At 38.3% G+C, this 26,748-nt stretch overlaps 1 protein-coding gene across 2 annotated transcripts; it reads right to left on the bottom strand.

The window, feature by feature from the left end:
• Nucleotides 1-1,657: 1,657 nt before the first annotated feature.
• Nucleotides 1,658-25,329, bottom strand: ZNF326 (zinc finger protein 326). Of its 2 annotated transcripts, XM_033067393.2 has the most exons (13): nucleotides 25,207-25,329; nucleotides 24,636-24,710; nucleotides 18,688-18,814; nucleotides 16,231-16,636; nucleotides 13,387-13,585; nucleotides 11,704-11,738; nucleotides 10,932-11,019; nucleotides 8,591-8,705; nucleotides 7,458-7,605; nucleotides 7,049-7,148; nucleotides 5,691-5,821; nucleotides 4,673-4,768; nucleotides 1,658-2,386 (listed from the first exon to the last, which is right to left on the bottom strand). In XM_033067393.2, exons 1-13 carry the CDS (start codon nucleotides 25,220-25,222, stop codon nucleotides 2,213-2,215), a joined length of 1,710 nt encoding a protein of 569 aa, XP_032923284.1. In that variant the 5' UTR covers nucleotides 25,223-25,329; the 3' UTR covers nucleotides 1,658-2,212. The 2 variants fall into 2 exon arrangements, with proteins under 2 accessions (XP_032923284.1, XP_032923286.1); XM_033067395.2 differs by lacking the exon at nucleotides 24,636-24,710.
• Between the last annotated feature and the right edge of the window lie 1,419 nt (nucleotides 25,330-26,748).

Here is a 26,748-nt window from a genome sequence, read left to right as displayed (position 1 = left end):
AACTTGACACACCGTTAGAAATAAACTTTAAAAAATTAAACAGATGGTATGTTACTCATTGTTACACGTAACTGAGAGCAAACTTCACTGCTAACAAACTCCATGTAACATTCTAACCCTCTCACATGACTTGAGAGACTTCACTGCAGGCTGTGGGATTTACCAAGGCTAGGAGAGATACTACTCCCTGCTTGCTAGGGGCATTCCTTACAATAAAGTTTCTCCCTACAATCTTAACTCTGAGCAGGTGAGGACTTCAGTTGGTAGAAGCATAACCAACTAAAGAAAAGCTCTAGATACTCCATTTTAGGGTTAATTAGAAAGATCAGAAGACATTCTAGAAGCTGAAAAATACATTTCAAGAAAAGTTTTGGTTTTTTTCTAAAAGTCTGATAGACAACAGCAAGAAAATGTAAAGCTACTGTTCAGCAAGCTGAAAACTGATTTCACTCTACAACCACAGCAACAGTTTAGAACACATGTTCTAGAGTCCACAGGGAAGATGTCCAGGATAAATAGGAATAATAAGTCTCCATATCTTTCACACTCTTACGTGTAAGAAGAACAGGAAAAGCCAAAGCTTATATTAAGATTTCATTAAGATTTTAATCCTTTACACAGCACAAAAACAAGCCAAGTATTCCACCAGTATGATGCTAATCATCCTAGTTATACTGTGTAGCAAAAAGTAATTGTATATAAAAACCCTAGTGCATTTAGGCTGCAATAAACATAAGAGCAATTACTCCCTGTGTGTAAATTGCAAGGATTAGTGCCCATATTTCTTACTACTCTACTGGCCACCTTGCAAGTTCAACCCTAAAGAAAACAAAAACACAAACAAAACTCCACATAGTATTTGTCAACATTTCTCAGAGCAAAAAGATTAAGTTCTAGCTCCTGAGGTAGTTAGAATGTGAGACAAGTTGTATGTATTCTTCAGCACAGCTATAAACCAATACCACCATTCAGTCCTATGAAAGATTAAAAACACATCAGGACCTTTCCAGCTGAAATAAAAACAGCATTAGTATCATTGTGCAAGCCAAAACCTTGTCACTCTTGTGCAATGTAAATCATCATCTGAAACATTCCATACCATTTTGACTACTCAGGTAAGAGGCACCAAATCTCCTCTATTGATTCTACTCAAGACACTACGAAGTTATACAGCTTTTGCACTGAAAGAGGGTTAGAGAGATCTTGCCTATCATGTAGGGCTGCCTTTATTCCCAAAAGACGTTTTTAAACACCGTGAAATACTTTTCACCTGACGTCGCTTTACCACCTCCAGTTTTTCCAAACTTCTCAATATTAGTTTCAGAAAAGAACCTATCTGCCTAAACTCCTAAACTGCTTTTCCTTAATCAACTGACTCTCCAAGAAAGACCATTAGTAATTTCTTAGACAGACAAGAGTACACCACATGTAAACACACAGAAAGCAGACTTCCCCCAAGCTCACTGTGAGGGCTTAAGTACTTACCTGTCCTCATAGGTGGAATGTGAATATATCAAAACTCAGCAACAAATGACTCACTCAAGATGCAACTACAAATTTCAATAACTGTATCAATCAAATTTAATTTTAAACCAGTTTAGCAGTCAGCATGAGGAAATTTTTGAAATACTTAAACTGCAGACACTTTAAACAGTAATATTTCTTAAGTGTTTTATTGCTACAAACTGGTACATCTTATCACAAAAAGCTACAAGGCATATTATAAACACATACTCTATTATACAGAGTGCAATGCAGTCCCCCAAACAGCCACACTCAACAGCACAATTTTTGAAGTTACTCATCCTGTACTATGAGGTAAATATTTATAAGCTTACAACATAAAGCTTTTAGAATATTTACCCCACAGATCCGCCTTCCTTTTCAACTGATTAGACCAGAAGTTATTATATCCAACTTTCAGTACACACACCAAAAAAATAGGATGCTTAAAAAAATATACAACACAATGTTTGATCAGCTTTAACAGTCAGTTTTCTATAAAAAGCTCAACTAAAATAGTCTTAATTTCATTTTAAACAAAATCAGAAACACAGAGGAATTATATAAACAAGTTCTCCATGGAATGGAATGCATGCAAATGGTGGGGAATCTTCAAATCCATTTGAGACTATTAAAAAGTCTGAGCCACCTTTAGAGCAGAAATAAAAGGCCAGTTTGCCCCCACTAATGCAGTTTTATTTTCTTGCACTTAGTTATCTTCAGTGTGGTCTAAAGTGAAGTCAGTTTGTTCTTCAGTTTCTTCCTCCTCTTCCTCCTCCTCTTCCTCACCCTCGCCCTCACCCTCAGCTGGCTCATCAGCTTTGTCTTCTTCCTCCGTTTGCTGCTCCTGAGCCTGATCATTAATTTCAAAAGGATTTTCACCCTTAAGTAGAAGATTGAAAACAAACACATTGATATTTCATAATTTCAGAGAATAAAAGGGGCAGCCACTAAGAAATGCTACATTTTATACAGCTTTTTAATAGTTGGTTTTTTGCAAGGAAATCAAAACACATGGGATTTAAAATTAGCAACAGCACATCTTTATGCACATGGGAAACTGAGATCCCAATAAACTCTTTCAATTAAAGTGGAAATGGCACTGAGTAAAAGCCAAATATGCTAAACACAGATTTCACTTCAACACTCAGGAATTAGAATTACATGCTTAAGTTTCAACATGTTTTCATCAAGAACTACAGCTGCTTCCTTTCTCTCCCCAGTTAAAACCAAGTTAGAACAGAAGAGTTTTGTTCTGCTTTTCCTTATTTACAGTCTTCATGCACTCTGAATAATTCTACGAAAAAGGCACACTCATCAAAAAATGAAAAAGAAATCTTACATTGGCTAGCCTCAAATTCATTCCATTGTCAACCTAGTGAAGTTATCAGTTTTCTCAGTACTTTAAACCACTGGTGTTCTGGGTTCATATTTTCTCCATTTCATACAATTGTTCAGAACAACATACCTCAGCCTTCCCCTGCTCATACACTTAAAAACTGTGAATAATCAAGGAACAATAACAACATGAACTACTGGGAGTTTCTTGGCTAAAGCTCATTTCATGTTCATACATCTGATAAGGTAAGCCTGATCTGAACATATGACACCAACCACCAACTGCACCAGGACTGGGATTTTAAAAGAATTAGTTAAAAGAAAGTACAAAAGAAAAATTGAATGCTAGCTAGGCCTCTTGTCCTTTTCTGCCCATTTTTCCCCCCATGTCAGTTCCATTTTTCAGGTAGAATCTTCAAGGTGGCTACTGAAAAATTAGAGAACTATAAAAATGTTCAGCAAATGCCACTTAACAAAAACTTGCTTTCAAGATTATTCTAAAAATCAAGAGAAATTTTAAATTCAGATTCAGATTTAACCCAGAAAAAGCAGAATTGAGACCACGTCATAACAAAGATTTCCCACTCTGCTGGAAGACTGCAGGTCCTGAACACATGAGAGTTCTGCTCCATCACATGCTGTATAAGAAAACGGATCTACTTCAGTCTGCAGCTCATTATACACTGATTAAGGATGAAAGGCATAACCAGGAGCCAGATACATCTCATTGAGCAGGTCCTGGTGAGAGTGTATTCAGTTCAGTCCACCACAGAAAATACCAGTGCTAGCCATTCTGAAAACATCAGTGGTCTCCTTGAAGACAATCTTGCAAGTTTTACTTTCCTCAGTTTTTGAGCTGATGAATGGCAAATTTCCATTCTCCCTTTTACCGGTTTCCACTAGGGGGCTGTATTGGACAACGTATACCAGGCACAAGGATCTGGGAAGAGGCGACTGGAAATACCAGCAGATATTCCAGGCTCTGGTATCTGGCCATTTGCAACCTTTCCTTAACAGATATACAACAGCTGTCTGAAACTGATTCACAAACCCATCCATACATAACTTTTCAGGATATGACTAATTTGACATTTTAAATCACCATTAACTTGGGCACTGGCTCATACCTTGCCATATTTCCCAAAGACAGTATTGCTTTGCCTGAAAGTCTTATTGTTATGGCACAGGCAGAACAATTATTACCTATTAAAGGTAATAAAGAAAGAGCTCACAACAGTATTAGAGTCACTTAGCAAAGTGGCCCAGGATAAAAAAACCCCTCCATTTTGCTAAAATGAATTCACCTGTTTCTCAGGTGCCTACACCAATATATATCTACAACAGAGGCTACCCATGCCAAATTCTCTGATCTCATCAACTATTGTTGTAACCTTTTGTTTTTGTCATGAACCCTAAAAATTCTACAGAACAAAAAAGTAATTGAGTAGTGTGCACACCACACTTCAGTACAAACCCACACACTGGAGCTTTTGCTTCTAAATATAAAGACAGAGTCATTTGTTCTTTGTGCTCTGCAGTTAACATTACATATAGAGTTGAAGACACTGCTGATGTTTGCCTAAAGTCTGTTTTTTGTTTCGTTTTTTTTTTTTATTAGAGCATGCAATTAAAAATTGCCTAGATACAAGTTTTAAATGAGAACCAAAGCTGGTGAATCTGAAGGTGGCAATTTTTGTTGCAAATTAATTTATCTGAGACAATGATTTTAGTGGTAAAATACATTAAAAGTATATTCAATCTGTGAGCTATCTAAAAGACAGAGCACTGAGAAACATGGAGAAAATGGCAATTATTTTCTTTCCATTCTTACCTTCACATACAGCTCATATCGTGCCTTGACAATAGGATTATTCAAGATGCTGGTGGCAGTAAGAACACTCTCCCTTTTTATTTGTTCTCTGTAGGCCTAGGAAACAAATTTGACAGTGTATAATTATCATGTTCCTATTATAGCTGTCACATGAATTTGAATTCATGGTCAGTTTCTGTAAATAAAATAATGAACATACTACAGCATGAACTGCTTGCTCCTAGGACTTGAGTCCAAACCACACAAACCTAATCAATTAGGTTTAGTAGTGTTTACAGCTTGTTGCTTTAGCTTGATCAAAACATGCATCATGTTTATATAACAGACTACAACCAATTACATGTTCTCATCTACAGACAACATGCAGGCTTCTCCATCACAGCCTAATGTATTTTTGAAGATGATCCCGCTCATTTTCAGGGTTCCTTCCAACTCAGAACATTCTACAACATTCCACAATCACAGAAGCTCTATATATAAAGAAAACATAACTTTGGCAGTCTTCCTTACTATCATACTCATGCTACTCCTTCAACCCTTCTATCAGTCCTAAAGTTTATCATTATGAATTTTAACAGGGACAAATAGAACATGACTGCTAAATCTAAACTGCTCTCAGTTGTCTTCAAATAAAAAAGATAATCACCAAGAAAAGAGACAGTATCTTTATCTTGCTAGAAACACACGTTTTGTTTTTCCATCTGAAAAACAAAATGTTTCCAATACTTAAACTCTCTAAAACAAATTCTCATCAAAACAAGTTGTCATTTTTAGTAACCTTCTCATTATTTTCTATTGGCAGCTATTAAGCACACCAATATTGCATTAGCTGGGGTGATTAAGTGCTGGCTATTTGCAGAGATGCTAAACTTACAAAGTGCAGTAAGGACATTACAGCTTTCTAGAGAACAAGCCACATCAACAAGAACTTAGAAATTACTTGCACCAAGAACTGTAAAACTTTTCACCTACTAATAGATTGTGCTAGCCCTTTTTTGAAATAAATGTTGTATCTTACTTGTTTTCCTTTTGTGTGATCAGGAGACTTTAAGTGTTGCTGAACAGAACTGTGCAATGCAGGAACATAGACACTGCAAGCACTGCAGTGAACAGTCTCAACTTTCATCATATGGTCATCAGCTGTAACCCCTGCCAAAGAAGATGCAATAAATCATTAACACAAAATGTGTTGCTTTAGGCAACTGGAAAAGCAGCTTGTTTGTTTTTTTTATACAAAAATTAAGAGCTCTCAGTTGTTAAACATGTCAAACTGAACCACTGAGGAATATTCACCTAAATTCAGGCATCAAAATTAGGCTTCCTGAGGGCAATATTGGAAGAGGAAGTTTTTCACTTCAATACTCCAACTTCACCTCTTCAAAGACTATACATGAGACACAGGCAAAGTACAAAAATGGCATCTATTTTCAATCAACAATAACCAGTATCCTTAAAAATACACATTTGATACAGCAAACAAAGCTTGACTGAAGTAACTGCACTTACTTTACCCCTTATAAAAATTAATTTACTTCCTTGCCCTTCCTCACAATCAGGAAGAAGCATGTGAATCCAACTCGTCTTGCAGTTTTAAATACAAGTTTGGTAATAGAACATTCTCATCACAAAGGAAAACAGGCCCTCCAGTACTAAGGAAAGTATAAAAGAACATTCAGGATTGTTAAGATGTTGCCTATATCCAATTTTAAGTAGCTTTTAGTATTTAAGTTGAAATTAAGGTAATACTGAAATAGAGTTATTACCTAAAATAAAGGTACTCAAAGATGTCTCCTCTCGTTGTAGCCCATATTCTGCAATCCCTCAAGCAAAGAACGGGAGGATATAACACAGCAAGGCAGGGACACATGAAATGCTCCAGAAAACTGCCCCAGGGGGCAGCCAAGGGGAAAAAAATTCCAGGCCAAGATGCATCTTGGGTAATAATAAAATGCTCAAACTCCTCCTGTCGTCACTGTCCCTCCAAACCACAGCAACTCTCCTACTGACACTTTTCCAAATCCTTGTCATCCTATTTGACCATTACCACCTTACAGCTTTATTACACTCTCATTCACTCTGCTGCATCCACCTCTTGTAACTCCTCATGCCTTACACTGAATGAGACTGTAGCAAAGCCCATGGAATGGTCTGTCAAGTACCTAGCACCATGTTCTCACCTTCTGACAAGGCTACCTGCAAAGCAAACAAGGTTTGCTGTCCCCTGCTGTGCTTACATTCCACATTATATCAGAAACAAAGCAAGGAATCTCAACCAAGTAAAAACTAACTGGTGAAAACTAACTGTTTTTATCCATTGCATCAAATTTAAAGAAGAGTGAAAGGAGAAAAAGACCAGCAGAGCTCCACATTACTCACCTTCCATTATATCTTTTTCAGCAGCTTGGGAATTTTCTGTTTGGTTACTTGTCTGCTGCTTACGCATTGCTGTCTTCTTGAATTTATTCACCATACACTCCTAAAAAGGGAAAAAAACTGTGAATACCTATGTTGTACAGTTGATTACATTCCAATATTAACCAGATTTTTCCAATTAAATATAGTTCATAGTTATTACTTCTTAAGGCACAACTCTCAACTGTAAATTAACAGCATTTTAGAGACTTTCAATCTGCTTCATTTCCTTGAAATTTTAGTAGTATGTGCTGCACCAGAAGTCATCTGCAAATGGATTAATGGCAAGTTAAGCACATTTTGAAAATAAATGGTAAATTTTAACTATATTCTCATGTAAAAGTATTATTCAGATCAAAACCAGTTGTCTTACATGAAGAAATTCCATCACTACTTTGTCAAATTTAGTTTGTTTCTGGATATGATCCAGTGTCTCCTGGTGAGCTGCACTCTCCAGATGCGACTCAATTTCTTTTTCTTCAAACGTTCGGAACTTGCAAAATGAACAAGTAAATGCCATTCTGTCAAGAGAAATATGTTAAATATTACTATTAAAACTCCTCAAAAGTATGACTTGACAAACCCTATTAGAAAGGGAACAGAAAAAGCATTCTTTGAAGAAGCCTAAGTGAAAAAAAAATGAAAAAAAACCAACCTAATTTTTTTCTATTACAAAGGATAAGTGCTACAAGAATCAAATATAGATCAGGTCAGTGTCAGAGTACAAATTATCTATTCAGGAGACAAAAACTGTTGAAATCAGAAGCCAGGCATTTAAAAGCCACAATATTCCATAAGTTCATCTATTGCAGCTCTCTACTTCCTGTCACCTTTTGTAGTACATCTCAAAGGCACAGAATCCTACTCCAGCCAGACCATGAATTCCTAATTATAAAGTAATCAAAAGAATTCATTTAAAGCTCATTTTCTATACAAAAGCTATATAATCTTCACAAGGAAATATAAATCTCCTCAGTACAATGAGGAAAAGTCACTAATCACTAGCCAGGATCATATACTGCACTGACACTGAACAGTTTGTACAGTGCAGCCACTGGGAAAAACTAAGAAAGTTACAAACCTATGTACTTATTTTTGCTACAGAACAGTTGGCCACAGTCAACATGAATATAATACTTCAAAACTAATCCGTTCTAATCTGCTTCTCAAGTGTCCACTGATGCACTTGTGAGGGAGAAGGGGTTAGTAAATTGTGGATTTTCTGATACAACAGTGGTCCAATGAAATACCCAGACTTATAAGCCACTGAATTTGGGTGCCAGGTTTTAGCTTGAGGTTGCTTTTTTTTTTTTCTTTATTTGGGTTAGCTTCTTGCTTTTACTGGGGAGCAGGGGAAGTTGAGGGTGTAGAAGGAAGTGGGTTATTTCCCTCATTTCTTTCTTGCCTTTTATTTTCCTAAAATCAGTCCAAAGGAATAAAATGTTTTTAGAGAGGCATTAAGGACAAGAAAAACACTGTACACAACACAGAAGTTACAGCACAAACCTGTATCCATCACCATATTTTTCACTGTTTTTTTCTCTTCTACGTCTTTGCTTTTCTCTTCTGGCCTCAATCCGCCGTTTTTCTTCTTCCTCACTTTTAACTTCTCCTTTGCCATCTTAACACACAATTAAAGGATTAAAAACCAAATCCAAAACAAACAAACAACAGCAGAAGTACCTGTGTTCCCTGTCTCCTCCACAAACACTTCAAAATGCAGAGGAAGAATCTGTACCCACATTGTTCAATGGTTTTCTTAAATATTCTGAAAGTTTTGCTTTGTTTTCCTCCTCTAGAGACAACCAGTTTAGACATTTGTTTTCAACTCTGCAGCTAAGGGTTTACTCTAGCTTACAGTCATAAAAGAAACTCAGTTAAAGTAACTCCTTGTACCTAGTTATTAAAGGCCTCTTCAAGTAAGTGACCAGAAAAAGGTAACTGGAAATGCATGGGGAAAAAACACATTGTTTGAAATACTCTCCCACGTTTTTAGAGCACCACTGCTATAATCCCCTCACATAAAAGGAAACTATCTAAATAAAGGCTGTCTCTTCTACTGAGAAGGCAGTTCCCAAAATCAAAGGCAAAGGTTCACATAAAGGAGACAGTGTTGCTTCAAGGTATGGTACCCAAACTGAAACTCAACAACTTTATTATTTTTCCCCACTAGACTTCACTTGGTTTCATAGAAAAGTATTCCAAAGATTTTCAGCCAAAGAAATAAACCAGTTAATGGGGGCAGGGAAGGGAGGAGAGACAAGGACAGACAGATTCACCACACAATAAAAAAAATTCAACCAAACATTCAGAGAAAAACTTGATTAAATTATCACCTGGCATGTAAGTAGAAGTGTGAATGAATAAATGTATAGAATTGATTTCTACAACATTTAAGGCTTCAAAGGACACTGACTTTTTGCATAAGTGCACTTATGTTTGTCTTTCCTATGTCTGCTTTAGTAGGCTATGGACAAAGGGAAACAATCAGAATATTATTCAGTGGGTAGTTTTAGATCAGAAAAAAAGAGGATGACTTTGTCTTCTTTTACAGTTCAACCTTAGAAGAGAGGTCATTCTCCAGGAAATCCCTCTCCATCCAAACAGCAACAGAAAGGAACATACAACAGCATCATGCACAAACATCAAGACTGCAAAACACTCTGTGATTGAGAAGGGTCACTGAATACTGAAAACATCTTCATGACTACTAGCTCCTGGTTATCCCAGGGTTTATCATTTTGTAGCAGAGTTTCAAAATTTACTGTGATCCAGAGAGGAGAAAAACTCCTGTCCATGAGACTACTTTTCTTTAAAAAAAAAATCAAACTGAAAACAAAGAATCACCTACCTACCCACAGAGGCAAATCCCACACTGATCTCAGGATTTAAATTTCATTTAGTGCATTACCATCAACCCTGGAAATATGCAAAGGATCACTTGTTTTACTGTTGTAAAAATCATTTGGTATGATATCCTGTGGTGTGACATGGCTTCTATTTTGACCCTCAAGCCCACAAACGGAAGTGCCTGTCCTGAGAGAAGCTGGGGAATAGAGACCTGAACCTATGTATAAACTAAGAACTCCCTCCTTCCTTCAGTGCACTTATGCAAACTTTTAAAACAAAAATAAACAGACACAATTTAAAAATAAACTCAGATATTGACTACTACTTCAAGAAAAGAAACACTCATTTGGCTGCAAATTTTCAGCCCTCCTTGCCATCAAATGAGACTATGCCATATGCAGTGGGGCAGCATACAAGGGATGGGGGACTAAAAGTAATTTCAGCCTTATGATTGGATTTTTTTTTCTATGTGTCTAGAATCACTACAGTTAATACACACTTGAACTGACTTTAAGTAAACTAATAACAAACTTGTTTCATTAAGACTGTACATGAAACAGACCCCACATTCCTAACAGCAGCTCTCCAAGGTAACTGAATCTCCTTTATTAAAAGTGACTCACCTAGCGTTTAAGGGTGAGGTTGATCAGCTAGTGGGATAAATAATAGGATATGGGTGAGGAACCAGTGGGATTAACAACATTCAAGCAATGGAATGGTAGCAAGTATGGAAGACCACAATTTTTTTTCACAAAAATTAAAAAAAAAGGCAAACAACAACATATTGAAATGATAAAGAGCAGAGACACAGTAAGCATGAAAAAACCAACCAATAGATGGATGTTACAGACAACCATACTTCCACAGCCTGGATTTTTTAACTCTTTAAACAAAAAACAGGCAGCCATGCTACCAAGTAACTACTAGAGGCCATAAATACAGGCTTACAAAATGTATTCTCTCAAAGTAGAATACCCGACAAAGCAAACTGACTTACCTCCAAAAGTCTGATATCCAAGATCATAAGCATCTCTTGTAAAGTCTTCATATATAACAACTGCACCACTTGTATCAACTTCAATTTCCTAATAAAGTCAAATCCATAAATTAAAAAAGCCATTCTAAATCCAGAAATGTAGCATTAATTACTTTATTTCCAATGATCTGTTACTTGCTATTTTTTAAACATGACAATGAAAGAAAGTGAATTGAGAAGCTTGTTGAACTCAGTGTACAAACACTTCGAGCTCTGCATTTCTCCATAATGCCTTGAAGCCTTAGTGAATTATTTGCACAATCAAAATTGTTTTCTATATAAATATTTTGACTTCCAATCCAGACTTCGACTTACTTGAGACAACATTAAACCAGTATGTATATATAAATGCATGCTTAGCTTACCAGTAACATTCTTACATAGTGTTGCAACCCATCTGTCCGAAGGAAGGGACTAACCTTCCTACCCTATCAGAGCACACTTTTTAATACTGACACTTTCTTATTCACCCCCTCTCCTTGATGTGTCTAGGTCTTAGGCCTTCCTCCTCACTTCTGTTTAGTGATCTCCTCTGTACCCACCCAAGCAGGTCACAGCTGCACGAGCTCAAGATCATCAGAGCTCTCTCCTACATTACAAGCACAGGTAGGGTCTACAAATACACCTAAAATTCACTTTCCAGGCCATCTGCACAAGCTGTATCTTTCATCTTAAGGTATACTATGCAAACTTCTCAAATAATCAAAACATTTCCAGTTCTGGGAGTCTTTACCTCTACAGCAGAATCCTGGTAAGATGTCTTCATGTCTATTAACATAAAATGAGAAACAATGCAAAAGTGCTGTCACTGACAATTCATTTTAAGACAATAAGATACTTAGGAAAAAATCAGCTTGTTATGCAGGGAAGATTGTCGACATTTACAATTTATCAAAGTTTAGTAATACTATTAAATGCAAAATCAGTTATCCTTAGAAATGTAAAATAAACACTTTTAGGAGCAATCACCTATATCTAACTCCAAAACAAGCAGAAAGGGCAATGTCATTTTGAGATATATTTTCATTCATACAATACATACCAACTACATCAAAGTTTCAGTTAGCAGTCACCCACTTTTTAGTTTTCAACTACATGATACTGTCCAGGTCTTTCTGTTCAAGTTTCTGAAACTGTATGAAACTATTCAATTGGTTTTCTTCCCTCTAATCTCACAGCCACAGGACAGGCACTATCTATTCCACTTCCTAAAGTAACACCAATATGTATTGGTCTTTGGATTGTGGAAATCAGTGAGGGGGATGAGATAAATTAGAAGCATTCTGCCTGATCACAGCTTAAAAAGGAGAATGTACAAAAGAAGTGAAAACTCGGATGTGCATTTTAGAGACCCTTTCCCTCACAAGCAAGCTGGCAAGACCACCAATAAAGTTCCCTGTACAAAAGGCAGAGGAGGGTACTCTATACAGCCAGTCCCTCGAATTTGGACAGAACTCTTGATGCTACAGTTAAGGGAACAGTTTTGTAATACACAGTAATGTATGTAACCAGAACAACTAAACCAAAACCAGAATTTATGTCTCAACATCTCTGTCAAATCCGTGCATTTGCCTTGCAAGCTATGAACTAGGGTGACTTTAAACAATTTTCACAGGTGATTTGAAATAAAACTCCATAAAACACTGCAGATCAAAATTACTAGGAAATCACAAGCATAAAAACTAAAATCTGACTGCTGAACACACTGTTCACAATATATAATACTCAAGTTTACTTTCCTTGAAAGCAAGTAATTTATTAAAAGCTCACTAGTAACTTTTTTCTCCACCTTTGACTGCAATACAAAAATCGAATATTATAGCTGTAGAATATCTTTATGGAAGAAACCAAGCATCACTAATACATTTACAGTTTTTGTATTTATACTTTATCTCATTTAGAGTTCTACTTGTCATTACAGCATTTCATTTACAAGTGGGAGCAATCTCTGCCATTTTTGCAGTTTCCCTCCTCTTCACCCATGCCTTATAGCTTTATTTTAACTGATGCACTACTTTTTACACCCAAAGAATTTGGACAGCAGGGTCCAGGTTCATGCAAGAGCACATTTTAGTATTTGTCAGGCATTGTCTCTTCAGACAACCTGAGCTCTGACATTATTTTTAGTGGTGAAAATTTGCCTCCAGGAAGTATCATGATGAAGTCTCGATGAGATAGTCTTCAACGGTACATATCTGAACACATCAAAATATTAAATATCATTTAACAAATTAACTTTGCAGTAGGAATGTTAGACATGTAAATTCCTAAAATCCATTGTGGACTACTTCAAAGGTAGAAAATGAAGAATTAAAAAACAGCACATACAGCCCTCTTTCTAAATATTAAAATGAAGTAATATCTAATGAATGAAGAAAGCATAATTAACTTAAAAATTTTGACACTTGCTACTTACTCGGTGATTTTTTCTGGCTCAGCTTCAAAACAGGCTTTGTCATTTTGGGTTTCTTGATAAATGTCCCACCAGGTTTGTTATACGGCTGTGGTATCATTTTTCTTTTTATTCCTCTTGCAGCAACTGCTGCAGGACTGGGTTTGTTATGATAGTCAACGACAATTCCAGGTCTGTGCATTCCGCCAAAGTCTCCCATATGCTGAAAATTTGTGAAATCAAGAGGAAGGTATTAGTATATGAAAGCAATGTCATTAAAACAACTACTTGGTACAGTATGACTGTGACCTTAGCTAAAGTCTGTGTTCTAAGAGCAAAATGCAGGAGGAAACAAGCTCCTGGCCTGATGTTCATCTGTGCAATGGCTTTGTGGGTATTTATCCAGAAGAACAAATACTTAAGTGGGTTTCTGCTTATTCAGAACCATTGTCCAGGCAATGAACTTATCTACCATATCTCAGCCTAACATCTTGGCTCCTCTCTTCAGATTCTCTAGGCAATGAATTCCATCTCCCTCTGGGCAAAAAAGCAGTTTAACTCAGTTTTCAACACTAAAAAAAAAAATTTAAACAAATTTAAAGAAAAAAGCCACCTTGCATTTCATCTTACACAGAAAGACATAGTAGTGATCTGAAAACTGAGTAAAGAAGGCTGCCCCATGTAGAATACTGATTAATTGAAGGAAGCCCTTTCTTTCTTTTATTTATCTTTCCACTGAATTCAATAAAATCAGAATTTTTATGTTGGGCCTGGACAGAGTGATACAAAAACAATGCAGCAATAGGAATGAAAATTCCATTGAAAGACTAAATCTTTGCACTATTTCTGAAATTATGTACAGTCATCTGTGGGCACTTGTATATGACAGCTACCTCTCTGAAGAAATTGAATAAATGAGTAATCTGAAGAGGGGAATTTAGGTAGCTGGACTATTTTCAAAAGTGCTAACATACTTCTTAATATTAACTTAATTACTTGATTAATAAAGGGCAGAAGAGAGCCCACAGACTGGATGAGTGACTTGGATAAGCAGAAATATGTCTTTCCATGAGAAGAGAATTAATATTACACTGTCAAAAAAACATAAGAGTAATTCCAAAACACTTATGAAAAGTATGACTTTTTTAAAGCAGATTTTAAATAACAGAATGTACCAAAACAGGCACTTTCCATAATCAGAAGTCCATGCACAAGATCTCAGTGTTAATTTATTTAGTTGAGATAGCTATAGGCTGCCCAGCATGTAGATTTACACCAGATACAAATTTCACATGAAGTACACACTCGAAAATTTCAAGTTTGTTTTTTTTTTAAACAGACAATCTACCTATTAAAGGTGCAATGCATTTTACATATGGTAAGTAGTCTAGCCTTTACATTCTCCTTTATTACATAAAAGACTAAAAGGATACATTTCAAAAGCAAATTAAAAAATAACTCAGCTGGAACTCTGCATAAAGCTTTCAGATCTAAATGAGTTCTGAAAGGATGACATAAAGGCTTAAGAACATAACATTTTCAGCTTCACAAGCAGAGAAATGAAGATTAGAATCTTTTTCTCATACCATGCTACATGCTAGCTAACAGCCATGTGCAAATCTGAGCTAAAAGTTGAATATGGCAACTACAATATTCAGGAATGCTGCAAAGTAGACTTTGTGGAAGAAAATCACCACATAAGTTAAGCATATAAAAGACCCAGTTAAAAATAATCTTCCTCTACACTTCAAGCTACAAGCTGTATAGTTTAAAATTAAAGAATCACTTCCCAGAGAAATACAGCACGCTCAAGAATTTTAAAAGGTAAGTTACACCTAGAGGCACAGGCAGAAAGGTGTTCACTGAATATTTCGTGCTTAAAAAAATATCAAAACTGATATAAAACCAAGACAAAGGGACACCATCAACCTAAAGTTAGTACTTCTATCAGCTTAGGGGTTTTTTTAATTCTCTTCTGCTGTATTTTTGTCCCTTAGCTCACTTAACATCAAGCATTACTTCCTCAAACTGATTCACTATTTTGCATACAATCATGCTGCTTCTTGGACATACGCTTTTTATATCCTATACTGGAAAGGAATCCACTGAGAAGCACTTAGAAGTTAAGTCTTCAAAATGAATAGAAGTAAGAGGACTAGGTACACTGTGTGGAAATTGATTTCAGTTCTGTGAAAGGACCTGATTTCAAGTTGATGATGCCCCTTTAACCATGCTTTAGTTCTGAGAAAGAATCACTGTAACTGCTAACTACTCACCTTTGCCATTTTCTCCCCATCACCCTTCCAGTAAACAAGTCAGAGTAAGAATTAAGTTTAAAAGAAGACTTGATGTTTGATAAAACATGTACTCAACATATTAAAGGATTAACTAAACTTTTCCCTTTACACGAACCAAAAACTGCTCTAGCATTCACAACCTGGGTTTCACTTTTTGCTTATACATTGCACCTTTAACCTACGCAAAACTTCAAAAAACTTTGAATTCAACTTTTACAATGTTCAAAAATTTCCCCACCAGCAGCAGAGATGCTAGTGTTTACAAGGAAAAATGAAAGTCCTTTTAATCCCTTTTAGACCAAACCTACTACTTTTATCTTCACCTTTCAAACAAAAGGAGAGATTTACGAACCTTATCAACTAGTCTATTACTCATTACTTTCAGCAGAAAGAGGGACTGGGTTCTACTTGAAGACAGCTTCAAAAGGATAAACAACATTGTCAACCATGATAGTTTGCTTGGACAAAACCCGCACACTGTACTGAACAGTGCATTCATTTTAAAGCAGTGGTCTTGAAAGGGTTTAAAAGAGTGTCTAGTGAAAAGAATCTGAAAAGATTCTGTACTTACTCCTCGGCCTCGGCCTCTGCCTGTTGATGGTCCTCCAAAAGCATCATAGTTTCTGCTTCCAAATCCACTTTCAGGATAAGCAGGCGTTCCTCTCCCCCGAGAGCCTACAGGTGCAGGCTTCATATGGGGTGAAGAAAAACTGCTGTAGGAAGAGTAACTCTCTCTTCCTCTGTCCTCCATAAACCCAGGCCTCAATTTTGAACGGGAGTAAGGTGCTTCCCAGCTAGACCCGCCCTGGTTTCTACCTCCGAAAGAGTCAAGGCTATTCCGGTAGGAGTTGTCAAATCGACCACCATAACTACCTCCGAAGCGGCTTTGTTCGGGTTCATTATAACCATAGCCAGATCTGTACAGATCTCGCCCACCCAGAGAAGACCCGGAGTCGTAAGACTCATAAGGTCCAAACCTGGAAAAGTTGCACAGTGAGGAGAAAAAAAAGTAAGCTTACTAATGTTATACATTTCAAAAGACAAGTTATCAGTTGACATTTATCAACTAAAATCAATTTATTACTATACTGATCTGTACAGTTGTGTTATTGTTTAATCTTGATTAGGGCTGGGCAATTCACACTATGACCAGATAGAAAGCTATCTGAGCCATTTTTGCTACACACAATTCTAAAGTTCAGTATGCCTGAACTTTGTTTACTTAAATTTTCAGCAACATTTATTTACTAAGACATTATTGGAGCCCAGCCCTAGTCTCACAAAAATAATCACCTGCAGACATTCAAAACCTAGTCAAACTCCCCTTTCTTCAAAATCATACCCTCACAGTCTAACAGTTAAACAGCAGTTTAGAGGCGGCTTAGTTCTGAGCTGAGGGGAAAAAAAATTTTGGTTTTTTTAGTGGTACAGTTGTGACTTCCAAACACCCCACAGCTCTCATTTTAAATGAAAAATACACATGCTCTTCTGTTCACATTTGTTCTTTTTGGATTTTTTTTTCCCTGTAAAATTCAGTCTCACAATCAAAAAAGTTCATGGTCTTCAGTGTATCCAGTTTTCACTTGCAGACCATTAGGTCTAGCAACTCAAGATTTTGAAGGTCTCCCCAATGCATGCACAGTGGACACAAAAAGAGTCCTTGGAATTTCAGAGTAAAGCAACAAGGAGTTAATAAAATCTTCAGCTATTTACCAAGAGTTTGCTTCACCTAGGACATGGGCAGTGTCAGACTAGAAATCAGTATCTGTAACTACTTGGAAGGGAAACACATTAGTGTCCCTGCAGGGTTATAACAAGGTGACTGAGCAGCTGGGAAAGACAATCCCTTAACTGATACAGTACAACCTACAAGAGACTCAACTTACTAACTATCTACAGTAAACTGAATGCCTTCATTTTAAAATGTGTTCACGTCAGAAGACTCAAAGATACACAGAAAACGACACTAGAAAAAGTCCATGCATAATATCAGGTTACATAGCAAGAGACATTTTGGCGTTCAGTTGGTCATTCAACCTCCATCATATGCAGATTACTATATGGTAGGTACAGCTCATTCCTGAATCTCTGCTCAGACTTATAAATCAATATAAATGTTCATTATTAAACAAGTTACGCTTAACTAAAATGCTTAATAGAACCGAGCAGCAAGGCACAACACTTCTCAAGCCTCCCTGTTTAGTATTGTCCTTCCCCAGTGGCACCACAATGACTACAGACAGGAACCACACAGTAATCTGGCAACAGCCAGGCAAAAATTCAAGGGCGCACACAAGAAAACCATCAGATTATCTAAGTTTTCTTCACGTTTTATCTCCTCCAAGATAGAATCACTACTCTTGAAAAGCATGCTTCTTTGAATACAATATTAAGATCTAAATCAAATCAGCTGCTCCCTATTGTTGTTAACTGAAAGAGCAAACAGCACCCTAGCATTAAATACACAACTTTAAGACCACTGCATCAGAATTTTTAGTTTTAGACTAATCCATCTTACAAAGCAGCCCAGAACATGCACACAATTTCAAGTGTAATCAGTACCTTCCAATGAAATAATCTGGACATGACTTTCAGATTCAATACCAAGATCACTTGAGCACTGCACATTCAAACCAAAGAACACATACCCTAAATGTTCCTTGAAAACGGAATGTTGATAGATTCAGTCTAAGATACTAAACCAATTAGGTCTAGTCTGCTAGGTCAGAAATGGTGTGTCAGGCCAATCAGTTACAAATTGCTAGACAATACTGAAAAACAAAAATGTTGCTATTTCCATTCAGACGCACTGTTTCGCGGTCAAACTTTTCCACAAAAATGCTGATTATTACAAGAATCTAGCACTTACAGTTTAGTATTTGCCAGTATTTATCAAACATGAAGACTCAGAACGAAAGTATTCATACAAAATCATAACAACATGCCTCAGGAACACTTAAGTTAGAAGAATGACTTAAACTTAAATTGGATTTGATCAATTCTTGGGACAACTGAAGGATTATTTTACCTGTTACCACCACCACCACCTCCTCCGCCTCCACCTCCATGACTCTCCATCCCATAGGATTGGTTAAGGTAAGAGTCCATGGATCGTGGGCCACCATAGCCTCCATGCCCATAATCCCGGTCCATGTCTAAAAAGAGAGCAGAAAAATGTTTATAAAGAAAGCAAGTGAGAATTCTTACTAAGTAATCTAGTTTAAATCCTTAAGTAAAAGGTTTACTCTTTGCCACAGTGCTTACAATCAAAATACAAAATTGATAGTTGCAAAGCAATTTTGACACTGCTTAGAGAAGCCATGTGTCTGAGCACCTCTTGACTGGAATCAAGTTCCTAATTTTTTTCCAGTAGTAGGTAACTCAGGATTTTTATTCCATCAGCTGGAATCATCATAAATTAAATTAAGATAATTAAATGAAGATACCTGACGTAGAATATGTCTGAAGTTGTAGAGAATTAAGACCACTTCTAACCCTTCAATAATACAAAGAGCTCGCAGAAATCTGCTCTTTCTATGCAATGCCCCAAGAAACCTTCACTCACACTGAGAGACCCTGGGTCAAGGTTACAAGCTGTCATGCTGTAGTGCAGGTTCTGTATATAGGCTACAGTCAAACAAAAGAATTTTCTGCCATCTAGCACCAAAAAAAAAAAAAAAGATCCACCCAAATCAGCACTGAGCTGCAGCTCACTAACTGCGCTAAGATGCCGGCATTTCACAGCCAAACTGATGTCACTTCGTGACATCTTGGCACCTTGTAATGAAGTCTGACAAAAGAATAAACTTCCTCCTCAGCACCAGAAGGTCTATCTAAAAATTCTGGGCAAATAATCACTCAAATTCAAAGCACTAAGACAATGCAGCCAATTTGCATAACGAGTATGATCATACTGCAACATACACAATCCGCACTTCACTGGCACTCTGGAGACCAAAACTGCTTCCCAGTACCAACCAACACCAAGTTTTGGGTAATACTAAGAAAACCTGGCAAGTCAAGATTGACAGAAAAAGTAACACAGAGAAGGAATACACAATGAACACAGGAAGGATAAAAATAAAACCAAGTAGCTGTTTACTCTAACAAGAGAGTATTTTATACATTTCAGTATCTCCGCATGTAGACCACTGACTTTTCCAGGACAATTAGTTCCCTTGAAATCATAAGAAGATATGCCATTTAAAGAAATACAGTAACTCTGTGTCCATATCACTTCATGAAAATAACTGCAGTACTGAAAATACACATATAAATCACATCCCATTTGTACCTAGTTCTTGTTAGCACCAAGTTATTGTAATTTACTTTACTGTATCTGTCAACAAGAAAAATTCTGCAAATGACATTAAACTGACTGTATCATTTTTACACAGATATTCTTAGCATGCCTGAACAGAGACTTCAACACTTAAAGACCTATTGCTGATTTTTATTCCAATGATCTTAGGTACTTTCTAAAAAATTAAAGATTATACCTCTGGGAAAAGAAAAAAACTTTGAACATAGAAGTCACACCGTATCTTTTCATATTCTGAACATACAACAAAGATTCAAAAACCAAAGCACAAAAAAACCTTTTCAAAAAATGAATAACATAGCACCACCCATCAAATTGCAAAGAGTTACAGCAAAAAGAAATGGATGAGGCTTCTAATAAAAGCATCTAATGTTCCTCTCTGTTTCTGAATGATCTGCCACCTAATGCAGTACATTACCTTCAAGACTGTATACATAAAGATGCAGATCAGTAAAAAGAGAAAATAAGTCAAGAAAATAAACTCAGTTTCACAGAAATTAAAATTGCCCACGAGATCATCTAATCCCAGATCCAGGTTGCTAGCTTTTTTAATACAGGATAGCTAATCAAAAGACATCGACATGTTGAAAACTGACATACTGACCTGAAAGCACCCAATAATTTATTTTAGTTACACCTGCTCCCTATTATCTACAGGCCCTAAGATGGCACAAAATCAATGAGGTCAAAAGAATGGAATCAAGTCATCCAGCAAGGAAGAACACAACATACTGTCAAGATGCCTGCCACTGCAATGCAATTCTACTCCAGCACAGGAACTAGGGACCAGTGTTAGGCATACATGCCAGCAGTTCAGTACTGGAAGAACAAAAACTTTCATGTGCAAAGAACTCTCCCCAAAAATAGTTTAAAAAGCATCGTTTTGAAATATATTTTAGTCTAAAATTTTTAGCATGAAAGCAAAAATACTTAATACCAAAAAACCTAAAATACTATTTACAATTAACTTCTGACATCCACACTTGCTCAACACTCCTTACTCAGTTAATGTTATATAACATCAGCAGCCCTGCTACAGAGCTATGCCAGTCCCTAAATCCTCAAATCCATGCCTTCAGCACATCATCATCTCCTCCCTAAGAGTGAACAACTTACCCATCCCTTTCCAGACTCACTACCCTGCACCTACCTACACTAGAATACACTCACATTTGAAAATGGTTAACACGGGATACAAAAGGTACAAAGACATGAAGAAGGATGATCACTCAAATGATTTATCCCAAGAAACTGGATGAAACAAATGTTATTTACCAATAACAAGCTAAAGAAGGACACAAGTCACACATCACAAAACTGACATACAAGTCCTGGAACTGAGCTACAAGTAGTAACTTACTAAAAACTAACAGGTATTTAAGACAGAAATTGGAGAAATCAACTGACAAGAAAATTCAAGGCATGACAAAACACAGACAACGGCTGGGAAAGTCCTTGAGCTGCAGACCAGTGAAGGCATATAAATATACCAAAGGTATATTTGTATATTTGTACTACTTGTTCCATGCCTCCAAACAGAGAGTGGCATACAGAATATTGGTGAGGTAGGACAGACACTTTTGACCTGATCTACTGAAGGTGACCTTATGCTCTCCTTCCAACTACTTCATTAACTGTTCCACACTGCTGAGCAGTTAGCCTGTCCTTCCAACCACTGCCTGGTTCAGTCACCAGCTGCAAACTTCACCAAAGATTTCTACATTTTATACTTCATGCCCAGAGCTTGACAAAGATTCTGCATTCAAATTAACAAGTACAGTATTTCTTCGGGTATTAAACTTTACTCTGAAAGTATATTCTCCAGACAGGCTTTATCCTAAAAAGGGAGGAAACATACAAGACAACAGTAAATATTCATTTAGGTAAATGAAAATAAAAAGGACTTTAGTGTAGTAACTGATTAATAACCACTGTCACCACCAGGGATAAAGAGAAATTGCCTGTCTGTGCAGACTAAGTGTGAAATTGTTTAACATGCTGAGAGAACACGTATCTAAGCACTAGAGAAAAAACACCAGAAACTGTATTCCACTGCCTCAAACTGAAAATTCTGGAGTAGTAGTTCATTTAAGTTTAAATAGTAACTGCTTATCAAAGAAATCTTCGAAGAAATACTGTATCTGGGTATCTATGAAAACTACAGAATTAAAAAGAAATTAAAAAACAATGGTCCACATTTGCTCTTAAAGCTTAAAAATGTGAGAGTGAATCTCAGATTAAGGCATTATCAAAGCATCTGAAACAAAGAATTTATTAACAGAATAAATCAGGTTTTTGCATCTACAGCTTCTTGCACAAATACCCTGTGGATAAATGAGCCACTGAACTTAAGTATGGAAACAGAAGAACTTGCAAAGAACTATCTGGTTTTTAATTTCTAGATCATACTTGTCTACTTGTATTAAAAAGAGGGGAAAAGAACTACATCAAAGGTGAAAAAAACTATATTACCTCTAAAATAAAAAAGAATGGGATACTAAAACACAAGTTTAATTTACAAATTAGAATGTTAAGGTACAGGTATTTCTTCAGATGAATTTTTTTAAAAAGCCATACTTGGTGTAAAGATCATTTAAAATAGCTGCAAAATAAATCTCAATAGCCAGTAAAGTCAAATTTTCAAAAGGAAAAGAACAACAAAGTAAACAAACTAAGTAAACAAAGTAGATAAGACTCAAAATCTCTTGATACAAAGAACTCAATTTAAAAGAAAAAGCTTTAGAGCAGAGAACATTGAAATCATATTCACAGCATAAAGACAAGAAATCATTTTAAACAGCGTGCTCCATGTGAAGCAGATGAAAAGGCTAAGAAAATGAGAAATGAGAAATACATTGCAAAATAAATGATAAATTAAAAGAGATAAATTTTGACTACCAGAACTTAAGGGTCTGTTGTGCAATAGGAAGCAGTATTTTTTCCAGGCACATTACATTTTCATAAGAGCATATCTAGTTGTTAGGATCACAACCTTGTCATTAGGCCATTTTCCCTTCCAGATTAAAAGGACAAGAGTTGCAGTAACTTAAATAATAACATGAATATTTAATCATATTTTTGCTAATAATACTACAATTTATTCTGAAGGGCATGTCAACTCTGGGCTCAAACTGAGCTGTCAGGAAGGGACAATGGTTCAATTACAGGAGTCATCAGACATACAACTAAAAGTGCTTCCCACTGGCCAAAAGTTTCCAACAGGAGGAAACTTGGCAAGAGCTCCAATGAAAACTAGGCAAAGATGAGAATTCCCAACATCTACTCTCTGTTGCCTGTCCTCTGAACCCCCCCAAAACAGCCTTCAGCCCCTGTACAGAAAGAATCTGGCCAAAACAATTTTTATGCATGCCTTGCTTACACATATACAATGTATAAACAGTCATGGTAAAAGTTTCAAGGTGCATATGTCATAATTAAACTTATTTAAATAATTACAAATAATAGCTTAATTAACACAATGAAAATTATTATTACAGAGGTACATGAAAGGAACACTCTAATTGTACAATACACATTTGATTAGTTACTTCTCCTACAATGAGCCTGGATTCACTTTAATATTTCTGTCATCAGATCTCAGAAAAGCAGGTTCTGCTTAACAATTACAGTGAATATTCCAGTAAGATACTTAAACTGCCACTTAAAATAATCTTTCATTCTAAAAATCAAATGGACATTTAATTAGGAATCAAAATGAAAGATGAAAACACAGGGCAATATCTTTATTTATTTACTATTTATTTATTAATTTTACTATGCAGAAAGATAACTGCAAAATAATATAATTGGAAACAAAAAGGTAAGACTCAAGAAATGCGTCACAAAAATTAATACATTGCAATTGAAGATGCATCTGTAATCCAATGTGTTATTTCCATATAACAGCCAGCAAAAGTGTCAAGAGATCCAACAGCAAGCATTTATTTGACAGGATGTGTAAACGAAGCTTGGATACAGTATCAGTAAAGTTTTTATATTAAGATCTTTTTAGTACTTGCCTGCATGCTGGCAAGAGATGTCAAAACATTTCTTGAGTCTTTTCTAAAATTATAACCTTAATCATCTTATGTGCACTCATTTTTGATTTAGCTACATGGTATTTTTGAAAGTGCAAAAACAAAAGGCAGCTTTTGGTGTTGACTTTAAATGTTTTTTCTATACTCCTTCCCAAACTGTTAGTTAAACTTTCTTTTTTTTTGGGGGGGGGGCGGGGGGGGAGGAGGAAGAGGTAAATAAAACCCAAGCAATTACATGCTCTGGTTTTTATAAAAAAGGAAAACATCCTTTATTTTCAACAGAAGTAGTAAGAATCAAATACAGTATTACAGTATTCTGTAAGAGTATACTGGCTTATGTAAAAAAAGCATCATCTTAAGAAGTCAGTATTTCCACCCCATCCCCCATCCCCACTCCTTTATCTCACAATTTTTCATTTGGAACGTGCGGGAGTTCACGTTGACATGCCCAAGATGAAAATCAAGTCTCACTCCCAGACAGTTATAACTCCTCCAGAAAACATGAGCACTCAAACCATGTCACGCACTTTTAAAAACCCGATTCCTTTTTTGTTTTTGTTAACACTGATTGTTCAGCCCCAACTCTTTTTACAGGTTAGACGTATTTATAGCTCATACCTGAGACTGACCCACTGGGCATGTTCACACCACAATGCATGGGGGTATCTGGGAACCTCCAATCTCTGTCTTCAGCTGGAGAGGATGGGTCAGTGAGAATGACTTAGTGCTTAGCAAGAGCTGGAGGGGAGAGACAGGGAGCCGCAACAAGAGGCGGCTCTCTCTCCTGTCGGATCTCCAGGCTCCTGACACGACCCCCTCACAGAGCTCGCCCCGAGCTCCCCCCGGCTCTGCCCGCGCCCCCCGCCCGCCGCCGCCCCCTCGCCCCCCGCTCGCCCCGCGCCCCCAGGGCGCCTCGCCCCGCGGAGCGCCGCCCCCGCCCGCGCCCCCCGCCCGCCCGCGCCGCCCCCAGGAGGGCCCTCCTCCCGCGCAGCCCTCCCGCCGCCGGCCGCCGCCGCAGCTCCCCCAGCCCGGCAGAGGCGGCGGGGGAGGAGGACGAGGACGTGGGTGAGGGGAGCTCCGTCCTGCTCGTAACAAAGCGGCCGCTGCCATTTTGAGACACGGCCGGGCCCCACAGCGGCAGCGGTGGCGGCGGCCGGGCCCTGCCCTTGCAGCGGGGGCGCGCCCTCACCTTCCCCGTAGTCCATGGCGGCGGCGGCGGGCGCTGCTGGCGGGAAGGTGGCGGCGGCTCCGGCGGCTCCCAATGGCGCCTTCCACCACAACGAGGCGAGGCGGGACCCGCGCGCTGCACGCACTGCCACGGCGGGCGGCGATTGGCTCGGCCTGTGCGTCACGTGACCGGGCCGGCCTGCAGGGAGCGCGGGCCCGGGCCCGCCGCGCAAAGCGCCGCGCACGGGGCCTGGCTCGGCTGGGTCACGAGGGAGGCCCCGCGGCGGCCATTTTGAGCCCTGGCAGACGCCATTTTGTGTTCTGGCGTCGGGCCTTGTCATGCTCGAAGTCGCTGCAGGACGAGGAATGGTTGGAAATCCACACCATTACTCTCCCACACACGCCCAGCGGGCTCTGGTGAAGTGGCTCAGAATACGCTTCCCTGAAGTCTGGCAGTGCCTGGCGGGGCTGAGCTCTGTTTGGCATCCCCGCAGCTGTACAGCCCTGTCCATGGACTCTGCCAGTTACAATGTGGGCTGCTGCTGTGTATGCAAATCAAGTGGCTTTGCGAAAGAAACCGTTTGTTTAAGAAATGCCATCTGTGATGTGCGCCTTTGATGGATCTAACACCACCAGGTTTCCTAAGGAAGAAATTCTTTTCCTGCATGGGTTATGAGACACTGGAACAGGTTGCCCAGAGCTGCGGGTGCCCAGTTTTGGTGACACCACCCCTGGGCAGTGTTCAAGGCCAGCTTGGATAAGGCCTTGAGCAACCTGGTCTAGTGGGTGGTGTTCCTATCCCTGGAGAGGGGGTGAGTGGGTAGGGTTGGGACTAGATGATCTTTAAGATCCTTTCCAGTCCCTTAGCATTCTATGATTCAGTGATTCTGTGATGTGTCAGTCCCCAGACAAAGTATTTTGTGTCTGTAACAGGCTACACTGAAACACTCAAAATGGCTGATATTAAACACAGATTTAATTTGAGGTTAGTTGTGAGGTAACATTGTGCTCCTCTATGCATCCAAAAGATTTGAAGAATCAGACTTCACCCAGACACATGATCGTGCAAAAAATCCTCAATTACCTGTGTGAAGATCACACGAGGAGTGTGCCACTCCTTACAGTTTCTTAATGTTTTATACAATCCTGAAAGAAACAAAAAAGGAGGGGGAAATAAGCCAAAAAAAAAGAAAAAATAAAAATATATGAGATGGTAATGAGCAGATCTGGCACAGAAAACCCGGGAAAATGTCTCTGCGGACAGGCTGTGGGTGAACTTTCAGGCTATGTAGGTGGGCAAAGCCGCTCTCTCCTGGCGTTTGATTTTTCCGGGGAATCAGGGTCTCCCTCAGCCCTGGGGTGGCAGTAACAGTTTCTCGCCATCCGCAGAGTAACAGAAGCTGCTTTGCAGCCAGCAGGATGTGGCTGGCCGAGGTGAGGAGCCCGAGGAGGTTGATGCGGAGCCGGCGCCCGGCCGGGCACAGTTCCGCGGGCCGGGCTCTGGAGGGCAGCAGAGGCGAGCGCATGAGCCCCGCGCCGGGAGCGCGCTGGCACCGCGGGCATC

The sequence above is a fragment of the Catharus ustulatus genome, chromosome 9 (assembly GCF_009819885.2).
Source record: "Catharus ustulatus isolate bCatUst1 chromosome 9, bCatUst1.pri.v2, whole genome shotgun sequence".
Lineage (NCBI taxonomy): Eukaryota > Metazoa > Chordata > Aves > Passeriformes > Turdidae > Catharus > Catharus ustulatus.
Note: the sequence above shows the minus strand (reverse complement) of the source record. Positions and strands in the feature narration are given on the sequence as shown.

What these genes read in the sequence shown, in the direction of transcription:
- ZNF326 (XM_033067393.2), bottom strand. An exon ending in TGGATATCAGACTTTTGGAG is followed by an intron (nt 8,706 to 10,931) that starts GTAAGTCAGTTT and finishes TTGTGTGTTAAG; the next exon opens with ATGGCAAAGGAGAAGTTAAA. An exon ending in GATATGAGCTGTATGTGAAG is followed by an intron (nt 2,387 to 4,672) that starts GTAAGAATGGAA and finishes CTTCTACTTAAG; the next exon opens with GGTGAAAATCCTTTTGAAAT.